Source organism: Xenopus laevis, chromosome 2S, assembly GCF_017654675.1.
Source record: "Xenopus laevis strain J_2021 chromosome 2S, Xenopus_laevis_v10.1, whole genome shotgun sequence".
In the NCBI taxonomy this organism is placed as follows: Eukaryota; Metazoa; Chordata; class Amphibia; order Anura; family Pipidae; genus Xenopus; species Xenopus laevis.
Window position 1 is genome coordinate 96,143,739 of NC_054374.1, and position 27,183 is coordinate 96,170,921.

The 27,183-nt window shown below is 37.8% G+C and overlaps 1 protein-coding gene across 4 annotated transcripts in view; it reads right to left on the minus strand.

The window, feature by feature from the left end:
- Nucleotides 1-27,183, minus strand: part of nf1.S (neurofibromin 1 S homeolog) — a 150,516-nt gene that overhangs the window by 101,159 nt on the left and 22,174 nt on the right. For all 4 annotated transcript variants that reach the window (XM_018249712.2, XM_018249711.2, XM_018249713.2 and 1 more), the window contains exons 5-14: nt 25,801-25,907; nt 25,560-25,627; nt 24,118-24,193; nt 19,429-19,586; nt 18,232-18,405; nt 16,411-16,539; nt 15,247-15,321; nt 13,360-13,482; nt 474-608; nt 51-164 (exon numbers count right to left, since the gene is read on the minus strand). In XM_018249712.2, coding sequence (XP_018105201.1) covers nt 51-164; nt 474-608; nt 13,360-13,482; nt 15,247-15,321; nt 16,411-16,539; nt 18,232-18,405; nt 19,429-19,586; nt 24,118-24,193; nt 25,560-25,627; nt 25,801-25,907 — 1,159 coding nt within the window. The remainder of the gene's footprint in view (nt 1-50; nt 165-473; nt 609-13,359; nt 13,483-15,246; nt 15,322-16,410; nt 16,540-18,231; nt 18,406-19,428; nt 19,587-24,117; nt 24,194-25,559; nt 25,628-25,800; nt 25,908-27,183) is intronic.

The following is a 27,183-nucleotide window of genomic DNA, read 5'->3' on the forward strand; positions in this document are numbered from 1 at the left end:
TCCAAGTGTTAATCATAAACTGCTTTCCTAGTAGAAACCAGATCCCTCACCTCCATAGCTTCCTGTGCAATTTCTGGCATATTCGAATGAGGCACCAGCTGTACCAATCCATTTATTAATTCTGCAGTACTGCTGTGTGTATCACAAACTGCTTTTCCAGGATTCTGCAGGGGGAAACACATGTCAAAAAGATCATCTTGTGTAATGGGGGGGGGGGACATGTTTAAATATTTCTATTATTTTATTAAAATTGAGTCTTCCTTTAGCTTTCTGGATAACGAGTTTTTGCAAAACAGACCCCCATACCCGTATATAATCAAGTTTATGCACATTTAGTAATCTGTACTGTACTTTGAAGACAAGCATTTCAGTTCCATGTGAGAAACTGAAATATTGTTAAGTGCAGGCTGATTGTACTTAATTGTTGGGGATATAAGAAACAAAGAAAGGAAGAAAGAAACAATTTTACTTACATATAACAGCAGCTTTGGATCTCCATGAATTAGCTTCACCACAGACAGCAGCAAGTACTTGTAACTCTTGGTTTCTGGGTCAGCTAACCTGTCCTTAAATTTAAGGTATGGCATTTTCTCCTTAAACGTTAGACTCTGAGAAAAAAATACAGTCAACAGTCAAAAAAAAAGCATTTGCATGGTATAAATTTAACATTACAGGTATGGGACCTGTTATTCAGAATGCTCGGGACCTGGGGTTTTCCGGAAAATAGATATTTTCGTAATTTGGATCTTCATACCTTAAGTCTACTAGAAAATCATGTAAACATTAAATAAACCAATACGCTGGTTTTGCTTCAAATAAGGATTAATTATATCTTAGTTGGGATCAAGTACAAGCTATTGTTTTATTATTACAAAGAACATGGGAATCATTTTTTAACATTTGGATTATTTCATTATAAAGGAGTCTATGGGAAACGGGCATTCCGTAATTCGGAGCTTTCTGGATAACGGGATTCCGGATAACAGATCCCATACCTGTACAACTATTCTGTGCAAACACACTGTTAACCAAAAAACAACTTCCAGAACTAGAATACTATGTATTAATACACTGCTGAAATTTTCATTGTGTCGCTAAGGCATACATGATGCTGCGTATGCAGAAAGGAGCGAGCTAAATTTAACAGAGATCAGGCAATTATGGGAAGACCAGAGGCAGACAGGAGAGCCTCTGTGATGGTACAAGTGAAGGATCAGTGGCATTTTCTCAGAATCATACAGTAGTTAGCTTTTGTACAGTTAGATAATCTGTGCCAAATAAAAATAAATCAGCACTCAACACAAAAACAAAATTCTGCATAATACTGTACTCCGTAATCACTCAATAGCATAATCATTACTCCTTAAAACTAAAACTTAAAGGGCACCTCTCACCCTGACATGTGGGCTAATAGAGCCTCCACTCTATTTGGAGATACAATTGTTTGGGGGGGATTAAAAAAAAATTGCACCCGCCAGCACTAGGTCTCCTGCACCAGGAGGGAGACTCTCTTATTATGTGGTGTGGGTGACCTAGCACTGGAGGGGGCAATTTAAAAACAAACAACCTCTAGCACGGTTTAAAAATGGTGACTAGTGCCCTTTAACTTTTATTTCATTATTCAAGCTCTATAATAACATAAACACCTCTGCAAACGATGCTTAGACAAGCATCTCCTATCAACTGTAAAGCTGTACTGTTTTGTTTCCAAAGAGAAAGCAGCAGAAAAAATGCTTAAAAACTTATTTTAGCATGTGTGTGCATTTTCATATACATTTTAGACACGGTGCAGTCATTGTATCTCCAAAAAGCAAGAATCCACACAATCTAATTTTTTCAGCACAACACTTGTTTGAGTTGGGCTGAAAAAAGGGTGCACAGAAGAGACAAGTGGGACAGCCATAACTTTAGGGTCCTTTGCCATTATCCTCACAAATGCACATTTCTTGGTATTCACTTCATAAGCAAATACACATTGGTGTATGATTAAGGTAGACACATAAAAGCCTATTAGAGTCATTTCTCAAACTACAAGCAGCAGAGAGATTATCTTTCAAGGGCCAGTGCAATTTGTAATTCAACTGCTCTGCATACATAAAAATAAACAGTTTTTGGGATTGCTTATCCCCAATACCTAGAGGCCTCTTTACATTGACGGCAAGGGTAAAAACAAAACCAAGTAAGGAAACACTAAAAAGGAATACAGCTTAAAAAACTAGAAGCGTATATGAATATTTAACTTTATTCATAGTGAACTGCTAGTATAAAAGAGCTGTACAATTACAACATAAGAAAGTACACAGAGGGAGGACTAGTATTAGAATTAATAATAAATAAGTATAAATATACAGAGATTACATGCAATGTGGTAAGAGATAGTGAAAGAGATACAGGTCCCTGCCACATATAGCCTACAGTCTAAGTGGGTGGATAACATACAGGCACAAACAAAAGGGGCAAAAGTACACAAAGAATGTGCTCTTCAATCACTAAACAAACCATTAAGTACAGGTATGAGAGCAGGGGTTTTCTGGATAATGAATCTTTCCATTATTTGGATCTTCATACCTTAAGTCTACTAGAAAATCATGTAAGTATTAAATAAATCCAACAGGCTGGTTATGCTTCCAATAAGGATTAATCATATCTTCGTTTGGAACAAGTACAAGGTTTGGTTTTATTATTACAGAGAAGGGGAGGGAAATCACGTGACTTTTTGTCACAAAAACAGGAAGTAAAAATGTTTTCCCCTTCCCACCCCTAATTTGCATATGCAAATTAGGATTTGGATTCGGTTCGGTATTCCGCCGAATCTTTCGCAAAGGATTCGGGGTTCGGCCAAATCCAAAATAGTTGATTGGGTGCATCCCTACAAAATACACGTAAGCGTATGCAATCCCAGCACACTGTCCATTCTAATTAAGAGTGATTGGAGACATATTTATTTAAATACTTTTTCCTAAAATTGCAGGTACAGTCTGTATTAGTATGTTTGATGTATACACCTTTGTATTTTATATAAAACAGGGCTGCACATTATGGAATGCACAGAATCCAGGATTCAATTCAGGATTTAAGCTGGATTTGAATTCAGCGGAATCCCAAAAAAAGCAGATCTAGTGCATCCCTATTGTTGACACATAATAAGCATTGGTGCATATACATACATACACAGTTGTGAATAATAGCAGTCAGTCACTAGCCTCACTAACCATATTTCTTATTTCATCATGGCAAATAATTTATTTACTGCTGTAGTAGAGTAATAGAAAGCCAATAGACCCAACATGACATGCATGCTGCTGATTCTGTGTAACTGAATCATTAATTGAGGCTTCTTCCAAATAATAGCAGTGTTCCAAATAATAATATCTTGTTCAAATTTATAGCTTGTTCCAAATAATAGCAGTGTGGAGTTCAATAAGTGAGGTCAATTCATTCTGTGGAAAAACAGGTGTCAATTACAGCCCTTATTTAAGGAAGGAAGGCAGCAAATGTTGAACATGCTGGTTATAGTGCATTTCTCTCTGAAAATCTGAGTAAAACGGGTTGTTCCAGACATTGTTCAGAAGAACATCGTACTTTGATTAAAAAGTTAACTGAAAAGGGAAAAAGATAAAGAAGTGAAGAAAATGATAGGCTGCTTTAGAATGTTAAGCAAAGCATGAAAGACACAGAAGAAAAGGAAAACTACCATTCGATTGGATAGAAGAATATCCAAAATGATCACCTCCAGGAATATCAAAGAAGGTCTAAATTATCCGTGAGTACTGTTACAATTAGAAGAAGCCTACGTGAAGCTCATTGTTGAAAAAAAGACATGCTGAAGAGGTTACACTTTGACAAAAAACAAAATGACTGGCCTAAAGCAAATAGTGCAACATTTTGTGGACTGATGAAAGCAAGAATGTTCTTTTTTGGTCTAAGGGGAAGACAGTTTGTCAGATGTCCCCCAAACAATGAATTCAAGCCACAGTACTCTCTGAAGACAGTGAAGCATGGTAGTGCAAGCATCATGATATGGGGATGTTTCTCATACTATGGTGTTAGGCCTATTTATCTCATACCAGGGATCATGGATCAATTTCAATACTTGAAGAGGTCATGTTGCCTTATGCCGAAGAGGAAATGCCCTTGAAATGTTTCAAAATGACAACGACCCCAAACACACCAGCAAACGAGCAACATCTTGGTTCCTGACCAACAGGATTGACAGGACAGGGCTTCTGAGGAAGTGACTAGTACAGTCACGAAACCATGCTCTCCCCTGCCTGCTTTATTTGTCTGTCCTCATGAAATTATATTATTGGAAAAATCTAAATAAATTTGGATTTTTATATATACACTCGTGCTTATAAGTCCTGCAATATGGTGAACCATCAGGTGTGTTTTTGATGATTGACAGCCCAGTCCCCAGACAATAATCCATGAGAAAACTTTGGGGTGACATCAGGAATGCTGTTTCTGAGGCAGAACCAAGAAATGCAGAAGAATTGTGAAATGTAACATGTGCCAGAAGTTGGTTGACTCCATGCAACAAAGATGTGCAGTAGTTCTCAGAAACACTGGTTATTCAACTAAATATTAGTTCAGTGATTCAAAGGAAAGCAAAATCTGAGAAATATTTCTTCATGATTTGATGTGGAATAGAACGTGCAGTGTTCCCAATGCATTTGCCTGTATGGAAATAAAAGCTATTTTAAGGATTTTGAGCTTTATTCACTTTTTTAAACAAACTGCTATTATTCTGAACACAACTGTATATTGTTAAACAAGTAGAATGCACTCTATAAAGCTCAAAAAAACTGCCTGGGTGCTACTTCAAAAAGAACTATATTCAAACTATATCCAAGGGAAGTATCTGCACTGACAGGCCTTTAAAATGTTGAGGAACAAGATTTAAAAATATTTCAGCACATTTCAATAGTTGTTAGTGCTGTCACGTCTTGTTTACATGTACCAAGGCGTTTCATAAACACAGTAAAAAAGTAAACTGGACAAATATATAGTATTAAAATTTTTTTTTAAAAAACCACAATTTCCACATCAGGCATGTTAGTGGTCTATTCAGCAAATAGTCTACATGCTCATTAAAGCAGTGTTGCATTTAAATAGCTATGCGCTGAACATTTCACATCAATGAAAACACTTACAGTAGTTGACAAATGAACTGAGCAAAAGTGGACAAGCAATAGTGCCAAGACAAAACAAAGCAAGACAGAATGAAACTATTCCTTTAAAATGAATTTGAGTGTATCAAGTTTTGCCTTTGCTACACACACTTCATACCTAAACCCACAAATAGTGAAGGCATGCTAAATACTGAACCAAAAATGACATGATGTGACTACAGTGGTAACTATACACAGAAAAGCCATGAAAACTTGTAAAACTTTTCTGTGGTAGTTACAATGGGTCATACTTACAGCAACAGAAGCCCACTGCCATGCAAAACAGTGACTGGTTGGCATCTGACCGACAGCAGCCAATAAAAACAGAAAGTAAGCAGAAGACAAAGCACCACCAATCAATGACAGTTGCCACAGACATAAGCATTTTCTATCTCCAATGGAAATGCTTAAAATATGATATTTCCTGCCACCCTTAGTTATTGGGTGGAGATCCTTTCAAACCCTGTTTCATGCACAATAAAAGAAAACGAATTATTGGGAACTTTACAGTGTATATTAATAAAACTGTTAAATGGTTTTAAAGTAAAGGATAGTTGGTTGTGTCAATTAATCAGTTAGTTTCTGTTACACCAGGGGTGGCCAAAGGTAGTTTACCAGTAGACCTTTAGCTGGTGATCAGTACATCTCAAGACACAGTCAACAAACAGCTTGTCTAAATCATAAGAAATAGTTGTTTGTTAAATATAGCAAAATACATGTTCTCATAAATCAATATTTAAGTAATATTTTCCATGGAACAGAATGCTAACAATACTTTTATCACTAAAAGTAGACCTGACATTAGTAAAGTATGGGCACTCCTGTGCTACACAGTTTAAAATAGGAAAGGTGCTGGACCAGGTTGTGAAAGCTTTAACCACGCTGGTATCTTGTTCCTGAACAGAAAATATTAGGAGCACTGTGTATAACATATATAGTTACACAGAATGGAACAAAAGTAATTTGTGTGCCTCCTCCCTTAAAGCAGCTGGGTGGCAGAAAGTAACTTAACTTCTACTATCATTTTTAAAAACATATATAGGAAAGATTACAACTGGAGTTCAATGACTGAACATTAATTTGGATTGTTTTAATCACAAAAAATGAAGGTCTTCATTATTTCTCTAAACTGTTTAGTCAAACAGAAAAAAAAATCAATCAAGGAAAGAAGGTAGTGCATAACTAAAGGTATGTTCACAAAACTTTACTACTCAACTGTAGGTCTTGATTACCCCTTTTTTTCTTTAAGAAAAACTATACCTGTCAAACAATGTAGGTCTCTATAAAAATATATTGCATAAAATAGCTCACATGTAAAACACTGCTTCATGTTAGTCTGACGTCAGTGGTAGGAAAGCTTTTAGAAGGGTTAATAAAGGATAAGATACTATGAGTTTGTGCCAGCATGGTTTTATGCGTGATAGATCTTGCCAGACTAACTTAATTTCTTTTTATGAGAATGTAAGTAGAGACCTCGATTCTGGGATGGCAGTGGATGTGATTTACTTAGACTTTGCTAAAGGATTTGATACAGTGCCACACAAAAGGTTACTGGTTAAATTAAGGAATGTTCGCCTGGAACATAGTATTTGTACCTGGATAGAGAACTGGCTAAAAGATAGACTACAAAGAGTGGTGGAAAATGGAACATTTTCTAATTGGATCAGTGTTGTTAGTGGAGTACCGCAGGGCTCTGTACTAGGTCCCATGCTTTTCAACTTGTTTATTAATGACCTGGAGGTGGACATTGAAAGTACTGTTTCTATTTTTGCAGATGATACTAAATTGTGCAGAACTATAGGTTCCATGCAGGATACTGCCACTTTGCAGAGTGATTTGTCTAAACTGGAAAACTGGAAAATGAGGTTCAATGTTGATAAATGCAAGGTTATGCACTTTGGCAAAAATAATATAAATGCAAGTTATACGCTAAATGGTAGCGTGTTGGGAGTTTCCTTAAATGAGAAGGATCTAGGGGTCTTTGTAGATAACACGTTGTCTAATTCTGGGCAGTGTCATTCTGTGGCTACTAAAGCAAATAAAGTTCTGTCTTGCATAAAAAAGGGCATTAACTCAAGGGATGAAAACATAATTATGCCTCTTTATAGGTCCCTGGTGAGGCCTCATCTGGAGTATGCAGTGCAGTTTTGGACTCCTGTCCTTAAGAGGGATATAAATGAGCTGGAGAGAGTGCAGAGACGTGCAACTAAATAGGTTAGAGGGACGGAAGACTTAAATTATGAGGGTAGACTGTCAAGGTTGGGGTTGTTTTCTCTGGAAAAAAGGCGCTTGCGAGGGGACATGATTACACTTTACAAGTACATTAGAGGACATTATAGACAAATAGCAGGGGACCTTTTTACCCATAAAGTGGATCACCGTACCAGAGGCCACCCCTTTAGACTAGAAGAAAAGAACTTTCATTTGAAGCAACGTAGGGGGTTCTTCACAGTCAGGACAGTGAGGTTGTGGAATGCACTGCCGGGTGATGTTGTGATGGCTGATTCAGTTAATGCCTTTAAGAATGGCTTGGACGATTTTTTGGACAGACATAATATCAAAGGCTATTGTGATACTAAGCTCTATAGTTAGTATAGGTATGGGTATATAGAATTTAATTAAAAGTAGGGAGGGGTGTGTGTATGGATGCTGGGTTTTCATTTGGAGGGGTTGAACTTGATGGACTTTGTCTTTTTTCAACCCAATTTAACTATGTAAATAAACCATTTTCATAATAATATATGTTTTAGTCGTATGTGCCATTGGGTAATCCTAAATAGAAAACTGTCATTTAAAAAATAAGGGCAGCTCCCTGAGATTGTATGATTCACGGTGCACACAAACATACCAAACAAACTATACTTGTTAGGTCACATGAGCCAATTAAAAGACAGAATTTTGTCTTTTGTTTCCACACTTCTTCTTCTTAGAGTTGTAGTATTTCTGGTCAGGTGATCTCTAAAGGTGGCCATACACGGATAGATCCGCTCGTTTGGCGATGTCGCCAAACGAGCGTATCTCCCTCCGATATGCCCACCTTGAGGTGGGCAATATCGGGCTGATCCGATCGTGGGCCCTAGGGCCCAACGATCGGATCCTAGCGTTCGCCAAACGGGCGGTCGGATCGCGGGACCGCATCAACTAACAGATGCGGCCGCGATCCGACGGGATTTTTAATCCCATCCGATCGAGATCTGGCCGACTTTCGGCCAGATCTCGATCGGGGAAGCCCGTCGGGGGCCCCCATACACGGGCCAATAAGCTGCCGACACGGTCTGTCGGCAGCTTTTATCGGCCCGTGTATGGCCACCTTAAGGCAGCACAGAGAGCATCACAAAATGGTGGTTCAAGGCAAGAGATGTAGAAATATTTACTTAAATATATATACTGTATATTCCAGTTTGATAAGATTCTTTAATATGCTTAAGTATTCATTTTGGGGGTATAGTTTTACTTTAATATATATGTTTTGCTTATTAACAATGCTGAATCTAAAATACACATTCAATTTGACATCTTGTAAAAACGTAATTTTTCTAGTCTTTAAAAATGATTATGAGCTGTGTTAGATCCTCAACGGTGTCCTAGCTGCTTGCCTGTGTGAAGGTGGCAGAGGACTTACCAATGCAAAGCACATGTGGCTGAAGTTTTGTTCAAATATTCCTGCCTGAGCCAAGCCTTAGGCCAACATCACATACCCAACACTCCACTAAGAAGGGCAGGCTGAAAAAGTTCTATCCCTGGACTAATAAAATTCCTAAATGGACATCCCATTAATTGCCGTTCCACACAAGGGCAGAGAAAACGCATTCTGCGATATTAGATTTACATATTACTGGGATATCATCTCCATATTTTGCACCAGAAGCATGGATGAGACATCTTCCAGGAAGGAAACCAAGTGGATAAATGAAAAAAATTCAATGGTGGACATAAATCACACAATACCCAACATCATGTTTGGCCGGCAGACAGAACAGGTGGCACTAAAATTGAAAAAAAGTAGATCTAACTGTTGGTATGTAGCACAAGTCAAATAATTTCTGCCATAGTAGCTTATACAACAAGATTGATTAATAATCAGTATATAAAGACAACTGGGTCTGTGGATACAAATCTCTACACTGTCGCTGGCTGCTCTACAGGGAAACAAAGCTGCTCGAGTTCTGGGAAGTCCCTCCCCCCTGCCATTTGAAAGTATGATCGTTTTCCTGCAGAGAAGCTAGAAACCATCTGAAGTTTCCTATCCTCAGCAGTCAGAGAAAGTAAAACGAAGGGGGAATGTCACTGCATACAGTCAGGTTTATTATAGAAACAGTATACATTTTTTAATTAAAGTATATTGGAGATAGATTTATTTTTCATTAAAGAACGCAGAAATGGGATTTAATTTTTTGCCCTTTTTCCCCTTTAGGGCTCTTACAGACGAGCGTTTTTACCTGCGCTCCCCTGCGTTCCGTTTTTCTGCATTCAGCCGCAGGGGAGCGCAGGGATAGACGCATTACATTTTTTCCAATGGGGATGTACTCACACAGGCGCGTGTAGGCGCCGAACGCAGGAAAAATGCAGCATGTTGCGTCTCAACCTGCGTTTGGCGCCTACACGCGCCTGTGTAAGTACAGCCCCATTGGAAAAAATGTAATGCGTCTATTCCTGCGCTCCCCTGCGGCTGAATGCAGAAAAACGGAACGCAGGGGAGCGCAGGTAAAAACGCTCGTCTGTAAGAGCCCTTAAACTACATGGATCCACTGGGTAGGGCTTTTTCACCTTTGTTAACTTTTAGTATATTGTAGAATGGCCAATTCTTAGCATTTTTTCAATTAGTCTTCATATTCACATTTTTGCATTTGACTCTTCCCATCTTTTAAATGTCTGACCCCAGCATTAATTAAGTCTGTAAGATTATGTTATTCAAATTGCAAATATTTGCAGAAAACCACACTTTATATCACACAGTTTTCATAGAAGATTTATGGAATAATATTAGACACCAATAAAGCAGAGCACAATGTTTTTGTATATAAGTTTACCCCATACTTTCCCAAGTTAACTTATCTATTACACTTTTAGCTCTTATCAAATCATACAATTTTTCAAGACGGACAAAAATGTTTGTATATACTCCCTTTAGCAACAGCTTATATGCCAAGTTCACTTTACATGAATGACTCCTTCAATGGAAACAAGCATATCATACATAAGGATTATATATTTATTATTATATTTATAGAAATGTAGAAAAACTAAACAGACTCTCTTTTGATTTTTGCATATGTGACATACAGTATTCAGCAGCACTTTGGAGATTACACGTCATTCTTATCAGTCTCTGAAGGGACCTTATACAGGTATGGGACCTGTTATCCAGAATGTTTGGGACATGGGGTTTTCCGGAAAACTGATCTTTTCGTAATTTGGGTCTTCATGCCTTAAATCTAATAGAAATTCATTTAAACATTAAATAAACCCAACAGGGTGGTTTTGCTTCCAATAAGGATTAATTATGTCTTGGGATCAAGTACAAACTACTGTTTTATTATTACAGAGAAAAAGGAAATCATTTTTTAAATTTGGATTATTTGGATAAAAAGGAGTCTATGGGAGACAGCCATTCCGTAATTCCAAACTTTCTGGATATCGGGTTTCCAGATAAGGGATCCTATACCTGTATAGTAATTTTCACTAGGACAAACACACTATGGGCAATTTTACCTGCCTGTGTGTTTTTGGAGTGCAGGAGAAAAAGCCTGGAATAAAACCAAGAACCCCAGGATATTTGTTGTTTGAATTAAAGTGGGGAAATCAGCACACTTGTTCCATTAATGCTTTCTTCCGTTAAAATAGCAGAAAACAATATTTTTTTTAATTAAAAGAATATGCATAATACATTTCTAAATATCTTAGGTGCATATAACTGCACACTGTCCCTCTAAGCATCTCTTACAAATCAGGACGTTGTAATAAGACAACATTAATATTTTCAGGTTTTACCCTGTTTAAGTGCACAAAATCACAAAGCCCATACATTTGTCTTAATTAAAACAATAGGATGGGAGAAACAGGAAGCTGCTCCCTGTAGTAGGCGGCGAACGCCTTCAAAGATTTTTCTCCAGTGGGGCCGGGCTACCCAGAGTTGTTAGAATGTGGGAGGGGAAGCTGCTCTCTGCTGCTGGGCCCCTTCAAAGATTAATCGATTCACTGGGGTAGGGGCAGCCCGGAGATGCTGGCAGGCGGAAGGGGAGAGCCGGGGATACTTCTGTCTGCAGCAAGCGCCTGGCCCCTTCAAGATTTTTTTGTCTGGGGCGTCCCTGAGTTACTGGTGGGCAGGAGGAGAGAGTTGGGTGCTTCCTGCAGCCGGCGCCGGGCCCCTTCAAGATTTTTTGCCGGGCCCAGAGTTGTTATGGCCCGGAGTTGTTAAGTCGCTGAGAAAACCCACATGATGCGCACCACCCGCACTTCAGTCGGCAGCACGCCACACACTCCTTGCGTAAAGTTCTGCGCTCCTGCGCCTCGGATAAACGCCATTATTTCTGGCTGGGAGGGGGGTGTTCCCCGTTGGCTCCTTAGGATCAGGGCCCCATGGATGGGTTGCGGGCCCCATCCGGGGTGCAGGGGCACGGGACTCCGGTCAGTAGCACAGCTACAGATCATGTGGGATACATGTTCTCTGCAAATGTACCGGTAAGGCAGCAGTCTTCTTAATATATCGGTTTCATCTGCCAGAGTTTTTTTTTACTGACTTGAGTATAAGCCGAGGTAGGATTTTTCAGCACATTTTGGGTGCTGAAAAACTTGACTTATACTCGAGTATATACGGCTTTCTATTAGTATTATCAGACAGAGGTCAGTGTAAAGAACAAATGCAAAGGATACAGCACATACATGAATAATTCCTATGGTTTTGATGAGAATACAGAAAATCACTAGGCCACAAACCACAAACTCTGTGCTTCCAAATTGCATCAGCAGCTAAGATATAATATGTTGCATAGCACAGTGTAAACACACTTTTATAAACACACAGTGTAAACACACATTTATAAAACTGGGCAAATTTGCACCTAGGAAGTAACCCAAAACAAATGAATAGATTTTTTTTACATCAGCTACAGAAAGAACAATGGAAGCAAACATCTGATTGGTTGCAAACAGGAGTAAACAGGAGTAATGTGTTTTTTTAATTAGTTCTGAACATTTGAGCATTGGAAATGAGATCTGACTGGTGGGCAATCAGGAAAAAAAACGACAAGTGCCTGACTTATGCATGCAATTTCTTTTTTTACGCATCAAGTCTGCAGGATTTCCACACTGATCACACCAAATTGTATAAAACTTTTGCGTTTATCAAAAATAAGAACAGTTCTTAAAAAATCTAAAAATTAGCCTGCTGCTAGTTTAATCATTCAAATTATTAGAGGTTATTGCATGAAACTTATGTGAATATAACAATTTAATAGAACGCAGGTAAAAGTTATTTAAAGGAACAGTTTGGTGCAAAAATAAAAACTGGATAAATAGATAGGCCTTGCAAACTAAAAAATGTTTCTTATATAGTTAGTTAGCCAAAAATGTGATCTATAAAGGCTGGAGTGAGTGGATATCGAACATAACAGAACAGAACCCAACTACCTGCTTTTCAGCTCTCCAACACGAAGTTAGTCAGCCACTTGAAGGGGGCTCACTTGAGACATAACTGTTCAGTGAGTTTGCAATCGATAATCAGCATCAGCTCAGATTCAAAAGTAAAGAGTTATGACCCATGTGGCCCCCCTCAAGTCACTGATTGGTTACTGCCTGGTAACCAATTATTGGAAAAAAAGAGAGCTGTAAAGCAGGATGTAACGTTCTGTTATCTTAGACATCCACTCACTGCAGCCTTTATAGCTTACATTTTTGGCCAACTATATTAGAAACATTTTTTATTTTGCACGTCCTGTCTGTTTACCCAGTTTTTTTGATACTGAACAATTCATTGTCAAGCTATGTAGGAAAAGTTTGCAAACTAAATTTGTAAATTTACCAAATAATTTTTATTATTCCACAAAATAGATTTGAGGGTAAAAAAAACCCACAGTATAACAGTTAAATAATGGTCATACAACAGTAATTTAAGAAAAAAAGGGAATTGGTACTACAAAAACACCCTTCATATACCACGGAAACATTTTACTGATGAGGAAAACCTTACCGGTGTCATACGGCTTGCTGTCTGCAGCTGCATAACAATTTTGAGAGTTTCAGAAAACATGCTGCGCAGTTCTCCTGAGTAGCAATATACTGCATCAATCTTAGGCCACCAATCCAATGCAGACTAAGACATAGGAACAAAAAAAATTACTGTACAGATAAAGTTGGTCTATAAATTGTTTCATTTGCCGCAACTAAACTGACCTACATGTAAGAGATTCAGAAGAAAATATATAATATACAGTAACCTACTAAAAAAAGTGCAAGAATTAACAGTTGTTTAGCCACTACAGTAAACTAGGACAAAAAATATTTTTTTTTTTGCTACAATTGCCAGATCTATCATTATTTTGCAGGAGAGCATCTGATCACATCCAATGATAAAAAATGTCAGTGGAGCATTCATATTCATTCCACAATAAGTAAAAAAGTGACAAAGACTAACTTATTTTGTCTAGCAATGTCCCTGCTAAATATGCTACCGGCGTAAAGCTATGTAATGATATACCAATCACGCAAACACAGGACATATCTAAATGTATTACTGAATATTCTGTATTGGCCCTTTTCTTCACTATTTAATTATTTGCTTATTTCTGAATATTTTGTCCCTTTATGCTTTTGTTATATTTTTTTGTATACAATTTCCACCATATTTCAAATATGTAGAGCTCATGGAAAAAATACTAATGGAATACTGCTTAAAGGGAAGAAAATTACAAAATATTTAGTTTGCCAACAGATCAGCTTCAACTGAGAATGCTTCCGCAAGACCTACCAGAAATTACCAGAAAAGAATAACAAGACAGGGGAAGATGGTGTCTTTGAACTCCACTGCACAACTCTGCAGGATTAGGACAGGTGAGCACACAGCGACACTTAGAAAAAGAATAGATATTGCAGGAACGGAGCTTAGGGAGGTAGCAATGGAGGTGGCAGTGGAGGGGGGGGCTGATAATGGGTTAGGATTTATCCCTTAATCAAGCTCCGCTGCAGATATAAAGATCCAAAAATCCTAAATATAGAAGCAGATCTAAAGATCCAAGCATCCCACTATGTTTCCAACCAGAATTCTATGATTTGTAGTTTCACAAAAGGTAGACTACTGCAGATTTCATATGGCTGATAGCAGGGTTGCTATGTACCTACAATATTGCAAGTTATTTGCAACAGGTTAATTACAAGGTTTTCCTCACTAATAGCATCTCTGAAAATCTTGCCAGCTACACTGTCTAGCTAATGCTTCAGCAGATACTGGAGACTATTTTGACCATCTTGTTTTGTTAAAGGAGACATCTCATGTAAAAAATAAGAACGTTCAAGAGCGTTATACTCATTTAGATATAGAAGAATTGTGCTTAAAAAAGTAGTGTTTCAGGCTGTTTTATTAAATATTTCTGCAAAAACCCTAATAATCACTCCCTTCTGTTTCACTTCCTGCTCCTTGAATTCCCAGGCTATGCAGGGGAGCCGGAAGCATTCAGCTCACTGCACTGTAGGACAGGAACCAATCAGCAGCTAGCAGGACCTGATAGGGAACTGCAGCCTGTCTTAGCTTGTGTAACTGCAGGGCTGTGATTGGCTGTCCACCTCCTACTGTGCTTCTGACAGGGACCGTTAGGACACGCCCACCCCTCATTTGAAACAGGGACCAGTCAACATCTGTAGGGATTTCTAATAAATGGGCTATTTTTAAAGATAATATTAATTTTTAGCACCATGTAAAAGCAACGCCATATATTACTCATAATTGCCTACAAAAAAAAGTTTTTTTTTAAGTCACAGTAACGTTGTAATATATTAAAGACTTATTATGCCAACAGCATACATATGCACTAAAGTCTTTTTGCATTAACTTCTGATGTAAAAATCAACTTCAAATACTTACATTTGTTATTATTCTGTGCAGAGAATTTACAAGCACATAATGAAATGTTGTTGGTGATGACTGTGCCAAACAGGTCTTTAATAGGGAAAAAACAGAACTGAAGTTAGTTAAAGCATTTTTGAAAAATACACTAATGTTATGACTAACAAAAGTAGCCCTCTTCACAGGAAAAAAAACTGAATGTAACTTTATCTTAATATAGGACTGAAAAGAAAATTGCATGCATTTATCCATATTAAAGGACAAGGAAACCCCAATATGAATGCCATCTCATATGAAAAGCAACAACAACTTATAAAGCTCTCTTGAATTACCTGAAATTGCATGCATTTTTGTGCAGAATAAGCTTGATTGAATAATAAGTGCTGATTACTTCTATCTCAAACACCCATAAAGCTGTGCTCTGGACAAGACCAAGACTGCGATTCTGCGCAGTTGAATCTAGAAGGGATCGGGAGCAGGGGCTAGAGGGAGCTTTCTAATGTACATGTCACCAATTATTGGTGGGCAAGAGGGCTCTGATTGAGAGCGAATATCACATTCCAGGGTCTGAGGGCAGGGTTATATTGGCCCATGTGCCCAAACAGCGAATCTGCTAAATTGGTGATGACTGTAAAAAAAAAAAAAAAAAAAAGACAAAAAAACATAGCAGCAGCTAGTTAAGCCACTGAGCATACCAAAGGGGGGATTGTTATATAGGGAATTTTTTTTTTTTTTTTTTTTTAAAGGTGGTTGCCTTGCACTTTAATACAAACATCACAGACAATATTGGACAGTATGTGAAATAAACAAATTGCTTAACTAAAAAGAAATGTACACTCTTCATTGGTAAAAAAAATGGGGGTGTAGCACTCTAAAGGCTAAGTAATAGTATATTTAAGTATAATGGAAGTGCTAGTTTTAATGCACATTCCCTAGTCCCCTGTCTCAAAAGTAAGTTTACAAAACAAGGGGTTTTTAGTTACAAAGTTATGATCATAAAGTTGAAAAGCCACCATACCATGTCACGGTAAACCCCATATGGTGGTCCCTAACTTGTTTGCCTTTCGGCCATAGTATAAAGAGTCTTACTTCTCTGCATAGTAGCATTATCCGTGAATCATTGGTAAACTAATGGCTACCATCACAAAGAAAAGAACTGTCTGTGCATTTAATAATACGTACTTTAAAGTGCTGGTTGTTGTGAGGGTTGATTCGAAAACAGGAAACCAAGCAGTCAATCATAAGATCCAAATCAGCATTCTGGCTCACTGTTCCTCTGGAGAAAGGTTTGCTTGGATTAAACAGTAAATTCTAATTGGGAAAATGGACAACGAGTAAATCAGCATGTTTCTAGAATATCCAATAGTTTTACAGTACAGAATTTGTAGTCACATACATATATGTAAGGAGTTTAATATGCAGCTGAGAATCATATTGGAAACAAGAAAAATCAAATTTCTCTCATCCTTCTTTATCTAGAGTAGTGCTCTCAAATTCTTTCAAAGAGGACTTAAAATTCTATATATTCAAGTGGCGTTGGAGAGCACTTACCATCAACTGAAAAATCAACAAGGGATGGTTTGTAGGTCAAGTAATTGGATCAACATAGGAAAGAAGGAAAAAGAAATGACCCTTTGAATTGCACCTTCCCATCCACCATAGTCCCAAAACTCAGCAAGGGTTTGTTAAACTGTGCCTGTTTTCCACACGCTCATTTCCGGAAGCTGCGGTCTCTAAGTGGTCTCGTGCATATGTATAGCAGCTCACTACGATCTATGCACAAAGACGCTATTACTAGTACTTTACAATTGTGTTGTGGGGGAATTGGGAGGTTGATTGGTGGTTAATACACCAAACCTTGAGTGGTATATTCATTACTCCCATCTCCTAGCCAATCCTGTATGTGGAATTTACCCATGTAGGTACGCTACTACATTCCAATGATTACCTGCCATATTCTATGCTGTATGCATGCAATACCAACCCACTACCTCTTGGTATTCTGCCTCCCTGTACCTAACCTATTTTGAATGGTGACACACTGGATTTCTACCTATTTTAACTGTATTTATTAAAGGAGAAGGAAAGCTACGGAGGCATTTTATTGCCAATAGATTAGCTGCAATAGTGCAAGCTAGAATTCTATATTTATTTTGTAGAATGTTTTACTATACCTGAGTAAAAAGCTCTAGAAACTCTCTGTTTGTTTAGGATAGGAGCTGCAGTATTAATGTGGTGTGACATCACTTCCTGCCTGAGTCTCTCCCTGCTCTGGGCTCAGATTACAGTAGAGAAGGGGGGGGGGGAAGAGGAGCAAACTGAGCATGCTCTTGCCCAGGGCAATGAGGTTGAAGCTGAAGGCAGGAAGTCTGATACAGAAGTCCATGTGTACACAATAGAAGGAAAGAAATGCAGTGTTTCTTTTAACAGGGGACTCAGAGCAGCACTACTTTGGAGGTTTACTGGTATATTTAGATGGACTTTTCTGATAAGGCTTACTTAGTTTTAAACATTCCTTCTCCTTTAAAAGTTATGTTTTAATTTATGCTGTGCAGATACACATTTTTGGGACTATGGTGGATGGGAAGGTGCAATTCAAAGGGTCATTTCTTTTTCCTTCTTTCCTATCTTAAAATTCAATATCAAGCATATCTGCATGATGTGTTATATTAATGGTCCTATGCTTAACACAGACACTTTAGTCCTTGTTGATAAATTGCAATTGCTTATACTCTATCAATCTCAAATGCTTTAAAAGTACAAAATACATACTGCTGGCTAATTCCAACTGATGACCAAATCTGTATTGTGCTGGATAGCATCAAGAAATCCTTATGTCACTTATTATATCCACCTATTATAACCTGTATGCAAACTCCTGTACACTGTTCTTCAAAAAATTATTGGTAAAAAGAAAAATAAACCTTATGTTAGAACAATACTTTACTATGCAATATTGTGTTTTACCTGTAACCAATCAAGAATTTATAAACTCCATTATACCTTCAAGTCCATGACTAAGGACTGCACAAGGTGGAATATGACAGAATTATCTTCCCAGTTGATGTAAGTTGAGGCTTTGCACAATTTGACACTAGCAATGGCTGCTGTTTCTGTGAGTGACTTCATTCCTCCATGACCAGCCAAAGCTTTTCTGAGGTTTTCAAGGAACAGTTTCTAACATTACATGAACAAAGATCAGAAAGCAACAGTTAATGAATGTATATGAAGGAATTACATAGCATTTTAAAAGTGTGGCTAGTTATTTGTCCCTAAAAAACTGTATATAGTTCAAGTAGCATATGTCCGAGTGCCATAGTATTTGTGGAAATACCAAATTCTTGCTCACATATAAAAAATTAAGGAAAATAATTTATAATAACAGATAAATATATCTTTGAAATAACTATAACCAAAAGAACATTTTCACATAAAAAAATCTTATGCAGCAAAACAAAATGTTAAACAGAACTTTCCTGGGTGAATTTGTTAGTATAGTATTTCAATGAAATTTAAATTTTAATAATAATGTGGTTCAATTCTCTGCTCCTTCAATTTAGGCTTAAGCTAATATCACAAGTAGTGTTTTCTCTGCTAGTTTATTTAGAAAATTTGCTGCCCTCCACCCCATGTTCCAGAAGCTAGCACAGAATATAGTTCTCAGTGTGCTCCATTGTCCACTGGGCAGACCCATGTAATGATGATTTATTGTCAACTTTATCTATAATTGCACATATGTTGTTGCTGCCTTTTGCAAACCAAGAAAGTTCTTGCATTGAACACACTGTCTTGCAGGAAATTTTTAAAATGCTATTAGCGCAAGATAATATTTGTTAAATGCTCAGGATGTGAACAACCTGTACTCTTCAATATCTACTGAGATTTTCAGCCAATATTTTCAAAAGATATTGCCCTTTATTTAGACAGGCATACCAGAATTTGCAAGAATTTTCTCTTTATAAAAGAGAAAAAATAATCAATTCTTCACATTTAATTTTGTGTTTGTCCTTCACTTCAGCTATGTCTGTTTTTAACAGTAACACAACGCACACAATTCTAATACAGGTAGTGATTCAAATTTGGAAAGAAAATATCAGGTTTTATTGCATACAGTGAAGACATTATTTTAATAGACCAGATTTCAAAACTGGTCTATGAACATTAAATAATAGATTTACTTTTAAGCAGAGGTTCACTCACCTTGTTCATTTTACTTTCTTCTACAACTTCTTTGGAAATATCTTGAATAATTTCAGGACACAAAACCAACAAAATTATCTGCAATGGCCACACTGCTGCTTTGCGCTTGTTGCTCTCAGCAAAGCTGTCCACCAAGTCAAAAAGCTTTTCTGCGCAGTCTATGCAAAGTGAACAAAAAAAAAGTAAAACAACTGTCCTATAACCGAACATATGTATAAAATTACCTGTATATCAAAAGTCATCAAAATAATTTCTTGGGATATTGTATAAGCAGAACATAAGCAAAAAAACAAAAGAAAGACTTAACAGATGTAGCATAGTTATAAAAGCTTAATAAATTTGTTTAACAAATAGGTTTTATGATTTTTTTATTCAAGCATTAAAACTTGATAGCTCAAAGCAAGTTGGAGATTCAATATACAATCCTTGCTGTTAAGATAAAGAAAGAAAAAAAGAAAAAAGGGGGCAAAGGAAACAACACTAAGTTTAGTTGCTTTACGGGCAATAACAAATGGAGATACTGGTCATGGCTACAAAATAGACATTATTGATAATTGTCTCTGCTAAGACACTATGGGCAGATTTATCAAGGCTTGAATTTCGAAGTTAGGCAAACTCTGGCAAAAGAGGTAATGTTCAGTAAAATTCGCATCTTAGTGAATTTGTGGAGTAGTGGCCAGGGCCTGGCCGTGCGGACAGGGTGCCCTAGGCTATCCCACTCCCCAAACCCCCCCCCCCCGTGTGCACGTACGAACGAGCTCAGGACTGTGAACGCTCCATAGGAAGATGGTTGAAAGAGGTAGGCGGGTGTGACAGGGGAGACACCTGGACTAGGGGTCAGCAGAAAACTTTTGAATAGGTACCCGCCCAGTGTCCCCACATCTTTGCGCCATAGACAGGTGCCTCTTCTGCCTACACCTAGTTCCGGCCATGGTAATGACTGTTTGCCAGAGCAAAAAGTTGACTGCCTATACGGTGCGAACGACCCATGACGACGGGCTCGTTCACTAGCAAATTGTCCTCTACACCTATTAGTGAATTGGAGATGTCCCTGCGGATGCAATTTCTGGCGAATTGTCGCTAGCATCGGCCACTTTGCACTTTTTTTCTTTTATTGAAAGATTCTCATATACAGTTAATTCTTGTGATTATCTTGGAACATTTGCATATATGTTTAAACAAACAAAATCAAACCAATAAAATAAACAGAGTACAATCAACATATATTGTCATGTCTTTTTTGCCTAGAATTGCTTTGTTAGAAACACTGGTCGCAGTATCTGAATATGGTATCTTTGTGCATAGTGCAGGGTGTGGGGTAATAAGTTGGGCGTTTTTGGGAAAAGTCATCAACCCTCCTCCTCTAGGCCCAACCATGGTCCCCAGATCTTTTCACATTTTTGCAGACAGCCTTGTCTCATGTATGTTAGTTTGTATAGTGGTACAGCTTTGTGGATGAGGTCTTCCCACAGTGGCTGGGTTGGGCCCTCGGAGGTGTCACAGCAGGGATAGATGGTTTTGAACTGTTTTCTTGGGGGACAGCTCCTCGACCTGATTGAGCAGGAGTACTATCAGGTCCAGATTGGTATGTCTAGTCTGCCTCCGATCTGTTGTGTGACCATAGACCAGAATCTATGAGCAAAAGGACCATATTATGTGGATGTAAGTTGTTGGGCCCCCTTGGCATCAAGGGCAGTTCTCACTTAAGCAAGTGTTTAGTTTGTGTAGGTAGCTTGGGGTAAAGTAGGTTTGGTGTAGAAATTTTATATGAGTCAGTTTGTCCTGGGTTGCATTTTCCAGTACCTCTTGCCAAACCTCTTCTGTGATGCCCGGGATGTCACTTTGCCATTTAATGTGAAGCTTGCTCAGAGCGGGGCCACCGGTCATTGTCAAGCAAATAGAGAATTGGGATAAGGGTTTCTTTAAAACAGGCTTGTGGATCCAGATCTCAAGTTTCGGGGGGTCTATGCTTTGGCTACCAAATTGGGACTTTATGACATGTCGAAGCTGCAGATATCTAAATATAACGTTAAGGAGGGAGAAAGTCAGTGTGAGGGACCATATCTTCTTAAAGATCTTGTTGGGGATTGTCACCGGAGCTTGTCTGAAAACATAGGTTAGTTTTGAAAGCATGATCATTTTGAACAGGTTTATTCTACCAATGAGGGAGAGAGGGAGCCGAGGCCATGCCTTAGTTTTTGTTTCAAGTACAAAGATGATGGGAGTTCGTTCTATAAACTGCATGAATCCAGATTCCCAGGTCTGCACGAATCCAGATTCCCAGGTATTTGAACGTGGAGACCCATTTAAAGGGGACCCGTCACCCAAAAAAATTATTCAAAATCCTATTTTATCACATTAGTCAAGCAAAATGAACTTTAATTACACTGTATAAATTATTTGAATCGTGTTTGCTTCAGTCTGGGAATTCAAAATGTTAGCAAGCAGGCAGCAGCCATTTTGTGGACACTTGTGGACACTGTTTTTAAGGAAAGCCTTGCATCATCTCAGAATCTTGATTGTGCACCAGAATGGGGGACCCGATGTCCATTCCCATGCCCTGGCTACACAATTAAATGGTAAAGAGAACGGGGGAATGTGTGGAGAGCAGTGACATTTAGGAAGTGCTGAATGGAAAGTGAAAGTAATTGTCTCCCCCGACTCTATGCCCATGGCATAGAGGAGGGGCAGACAATATTTGATTGACATCTGAGATTTTTAAATGAGCTTACAACAGCTATGAATGCTTTAATAAAAAATTGAAATTGGATTTCATGTTTAATTTGAAAAGGACTTTTATTATACAGATTTTTGTGTCTGGGTGACAGGTCCACTTTAAGGCCATAAGTCTGGGCTGGCGTCCCTTGTGGCGCTGTAGCTATCGGGTAGAGCACTGACTTGGACCAATTCACCTTTAGACTTAGAGTACTTTGTCTGCTGTCTATTATATTGAGGGCTGCTGTGAGGGCGTTGTTAGGATTAGTCAAGTAAAGTAGTGCGTCGTCTGTGTACATAGACACAACCTCCCTGAGTGGACCAAGGAGTAGACCCTCCACAGCCTGGGAAGATTTGAGTCTGCACGCCATGAACTCCATTGCCAGTGCCAAATCGCAGCAGTGAGAGCGAGCATCCCTGTCTAGTACTCTTTGTTATAGGGAAGGGGGGGATATGGTGTGGTTGGTTCTTACTCTCGCCACTGGGTAGTTGTACAGTTCCTTGACCCAGTTGATGAAGGGCAAGGGAACTCCACATTTATGCATTGTAGCACCCGGGTATGCCCACTCCACTGAGTCAAATGCCTTTTCGTTGTCTAGTGCTACAATTATTATTATTGTCATGGGTGATGGATAGATTAGTATACAGTCTTCTGATATTGATATCTGTTGCTCTCCCTGGCATAAAGCCGGCTTGGTCGGGGGAGATTACCTCTAGGATACGTTTGTTTAGACGGGTGCCAAGGACTTTAGCCAAGATTATTGCATCCACATTAATTAGGGATATGAGTCTATAGGAATAACATTCCGGCTTGGGGATAAGGACTATAACCGTCTCCCTCATGGATTGTGGTAAACTTCTACCTTCTAGTGTCTCATTGAAGAGTTTGGTCAGTAAGGAGGCAAATTTTTAGCATGTTGTTTGTTCCACTCAATCAGTATGAAGTCTCTTCATGGGGTTTTCCCTGGAGGAAAGGCCCTGATTGACTGGGTGACCTCTGTTTAAGTTAGGTCTTCGATTTTGGCCAAGTCTATGTCCTGAAGATAATCATCAATTTCTGACTCTGTGGCATTCAGCTTTGTCGAATAGAGGCCAGAGTAGTTTCCCGCAAATGTGTTGTTAATCTGGTCAGGGCATGTATAGGTTTCATTATTAGGCAGTTTGACAATGGGAATTCTTGTTGTGGAGGTGTCTCCCCAGGTTAGGTGCACTAGTAAGCTGCCATTTTTGTCTCCATGCTCAAAAATATTTGCCTTTTGATAATGGGTGTGTTTCTTTGTGAGTGGAAACTTTGCACTTTAGTGAATCTGCCTCTTTGCATCAATGTAATTTATAATTCAAGATTCCACCCTGGAAGCAGACTGTACCAGGACCAGGGGGGATACTTCAGTGCTAGTGCTGTTGATCATGGCAAATTGCCCACCTGCATGTGACAAGCCAAGATGTAGCAACAGATTTTCACTGAAGGGCTCTGCTTATAAATGGTATTTTAGCTGGGCAGTGACATGTTTTGTGAGTAAAACGGTGCTCTCTAAAAGGAAACCATTTAAAAAGAGGGGGGTGGGATTGTTTTTCTTAGAATGCTGGTAATTTGAGATGGCAAAATAGAAAGTATGCTTCAATATAAATAAATGTAAGTATAACCAAGGAGTTATTGAATGAAAGAAGGCTAAATACTATACTTTGAAATCTTATTGATTCTCAGTCAATTTTATCCCTGAGATACTAGCCACATCTGGCATCATATGGTTGCTTTTAAACAGATTTTTAACAAAGGCTATCAGCTTACAGGCTAGTTCACCTGGAGCAAACATCGCCCTTCTCTCTGAAAATAGTAAGTCTGCACTTAGCCTAGTAACCTGTCAACCAGCAACCAATAAACAAGTTAACTTTATAAATGGATACTATAACATAGTAAATTAGCTGCAAATATTTCAACTTAATACATTACCCAGTTATACTCCTACTTCTTACCTGCCATATCAGTCTGTGGCCGTTGGTACAACTTTGTAAATTCATCTGGATAATTTTCAACCCAATTCCAAAAGGCCTGTAGGAAAAATACATTAGTTCTATAAATAGGGTTTGGCCAAAAATACTTTTTGCCTATTGTTTAAAGTAGCAAAAATTTATGGATTTGTTCTTTCTTGCACTAAACATGGCAAAAACTGAAATTTAAAGAAAAAACACATTTTATTTACAGTTGTTATAACCATAATCGAAACAAATCACAGGTCCACTGAGAAACCCTCAACTAAAGCCTTTGTTTTACACAAGCATTTATATATATATATATATATATATATATATATATATATATATATATATATATATATATATATATATATATATATATATATATATATATATATATATATATATATATATATATATATATATATATATATATTCAATTGATTTTCAATTTAAATGGGTTGTTCAGCCTTGAGTTAACTTTTAGTTTGAAGCATAGAACATTATTCTGAGACAATTTGCATTTGGTTTTCATTTATTATTTGTTGTTTGAGTTATTTAGCTTCTTATTCAGCAGCTCTCCAGTTTGCAGATTTTAATGAGATTGGAATATGAATAGCAGAGGGCCTGAATATTTGCCCACACTGAATGGTTCTAAGGCATATGCAAGAAATAAGTTTTAAAGAATTGCAGTTTATCTAGAAAGGTGCAACAAGATGCTTAGATGGTTGATTTCAATGATGTCTGGTACCTTTGCAGAAATGGCATTTTGCAATGAATCCAGAAAGAAATGTTCTCTACTGTTATTGTAGATGTTTTTTGGGTACTTCAGAGTAGCAGTAATCATGGGAAAGGAATTAGCTCACTAAACAAAGTTAAAGGAACAGTAACACCAAAGTGTCAAAGTAATGAAAATATAACAGTGGTGCCTTGCACTTGTAAAACTGGTTTGTTTGCTTCAGAAACTCTACAATAGTTTACATACACATGCTGCTGTGTAGCCATGGGGGCAGCTATTCAAAGCAGAAAAAGGAGAAAATTCACAGGATACACAGCAGATAACAGATAAGCTCAGTGGTTACAATGGGATTCTTCCGAGTTTATCTGTTATATACTGTGTACATTGTGTTTGAATGGCTGCCCCACGACTACAAAGCAGTCTGTATATACTATAATTCATAGTAAAGTATCTGAAGCAAACACACCAGTTTTACCAGTGCAGCGCAACACTACATTATATTATCATCCCTTTAAACAATTTCATTTTTTATGTTACTGTTCTTTTAAATATGAAAAGTTATAGTTACGAACCAGAATTTAGATTTGGTGGCAGACAAAGCAAAACTGAAAGTGCAGTCATTCATATGGAACACCGGATTTCTGTTTCAACCAATGTTTCTTTTTTTAATAGAAATATTCACCAACTCAAGGAATAGCTGTACCTTTTCAAGACTGTTTATAACTGCCAGCTGAGCAACTTTCTTCAGAGACTTAAACTTATACGCAGTTTCTGAAAAAAAAAAAAATAAGATTTACAACTATTAACGTGAACAACCGGGTCTGATTCTGCAAACTAAAACTCTAGCAAATGCAGATGACTAAAATTAATTAAAATGCTGTGCTTGTATGAGAACTTTCCATATGGTGGATGCATCTATGTTTGCAAAGGCAGATTTCACTGACCCTGTAAAAGTCGTTTAAGTTTTGAACAATCCACATTGATATATTGTATTAAGTCTATATCGTGAACGTCAGCATTGTCCTCTGAGCAAACTGTCAGTTCTTGAAGCCTGTTAAATACAGAAAGAGGACTAGTAAGAATAAACATGACATTCATATTGCAATAAAAAATAAAAAGTGCAGATACTGCATGTTAGCTTTTTTTCTTCATTACCCAATAAAGTGAGAAAAATATCCATACAATCATTCACACACAGGTTTTGTCAGGAAATAAGTAAAGTACCCCTAAAACAATTTTTTTGAGAATCTCACATCAGATTTTTCCCTACATAATTATGAATTACCTCTGTGAATCACACCTCAGTCATTACCTAAGGATAGAGAAGCAATCTTTCCCTTCTATGTGAATGGGGATATATGAGAAAAGTATTTCCCAGAAGCTGCACAAGGATTTGAAATGTGCCGCGACAGGAAATGGGGCCAGGAGATCAGTAGCACTTGCATATTAGCCAGCGTCACTAGTGCTCAGTTTAGTGGAGGCTAAATATACCAACTACAGAAGATTTTTCAATATGAATTAGATTAGAGCCTAAATACTGAAAATATATTCTCATCCTTTTCATTACATGTACGTATAGGTGTTAATTGCACAGCTTGTTGTTTTAGGACAACAGTACTGCAGAAGAATTTAGGTGTTTTGCCAGAAGTGATATTAATCTCCTGCAATGGGTTTAGATTTAGCTAGCACTTTTAGGCAAAAGGAAACCTTTTCTCATACCCTGCAATAAATTTACCATAAATCTATGCCAGCATGGGGCGTTCCCCTATCCCCCTATGTAAAATAATTATGCTAGAATAACAGTGTAGAAAAAGGTCTGAAATTAATGACAACTTTTGGAAGGGGGGTATTTTATGATGGCCAATAACCAATGGGAAAACATGTCACTCAAAGTATGAAATATTTTTATTTGAACATTCAGAAAAGTCTACTGAATCAGTCCTAGAGTGCTGCAAAATCTTAGTTGAGATAGCATGACATGGCCCAATACCATGTGTTATCTGGTTGGCATGGAACAGGTAAGGAATCTGGAAACTTGTCGTAGGCTCCTTTTTTTTTTTTAATCTCTTTATTTATGATTTTTTTCAATAACAAATCACAGTCGTAGGCTCCTTTTTAAAGTAGCCTTTTCAAAACTTTTTTAGTTCAGTTGTTTTCATATGGTTCACCATAAAAAAAGACTTTTTTCAACTGCTTGCTATCTTTTATTCTTTAGTTTTCCCAAATTTTAAGTTTAAAGTTTAATGTTCCTGCCTCCGGTGTTTCAATATGGCAGCTCAGTGACTCAGGAGCAGATTCTGAACTGTTAAACTTTGCTACATTTAGTT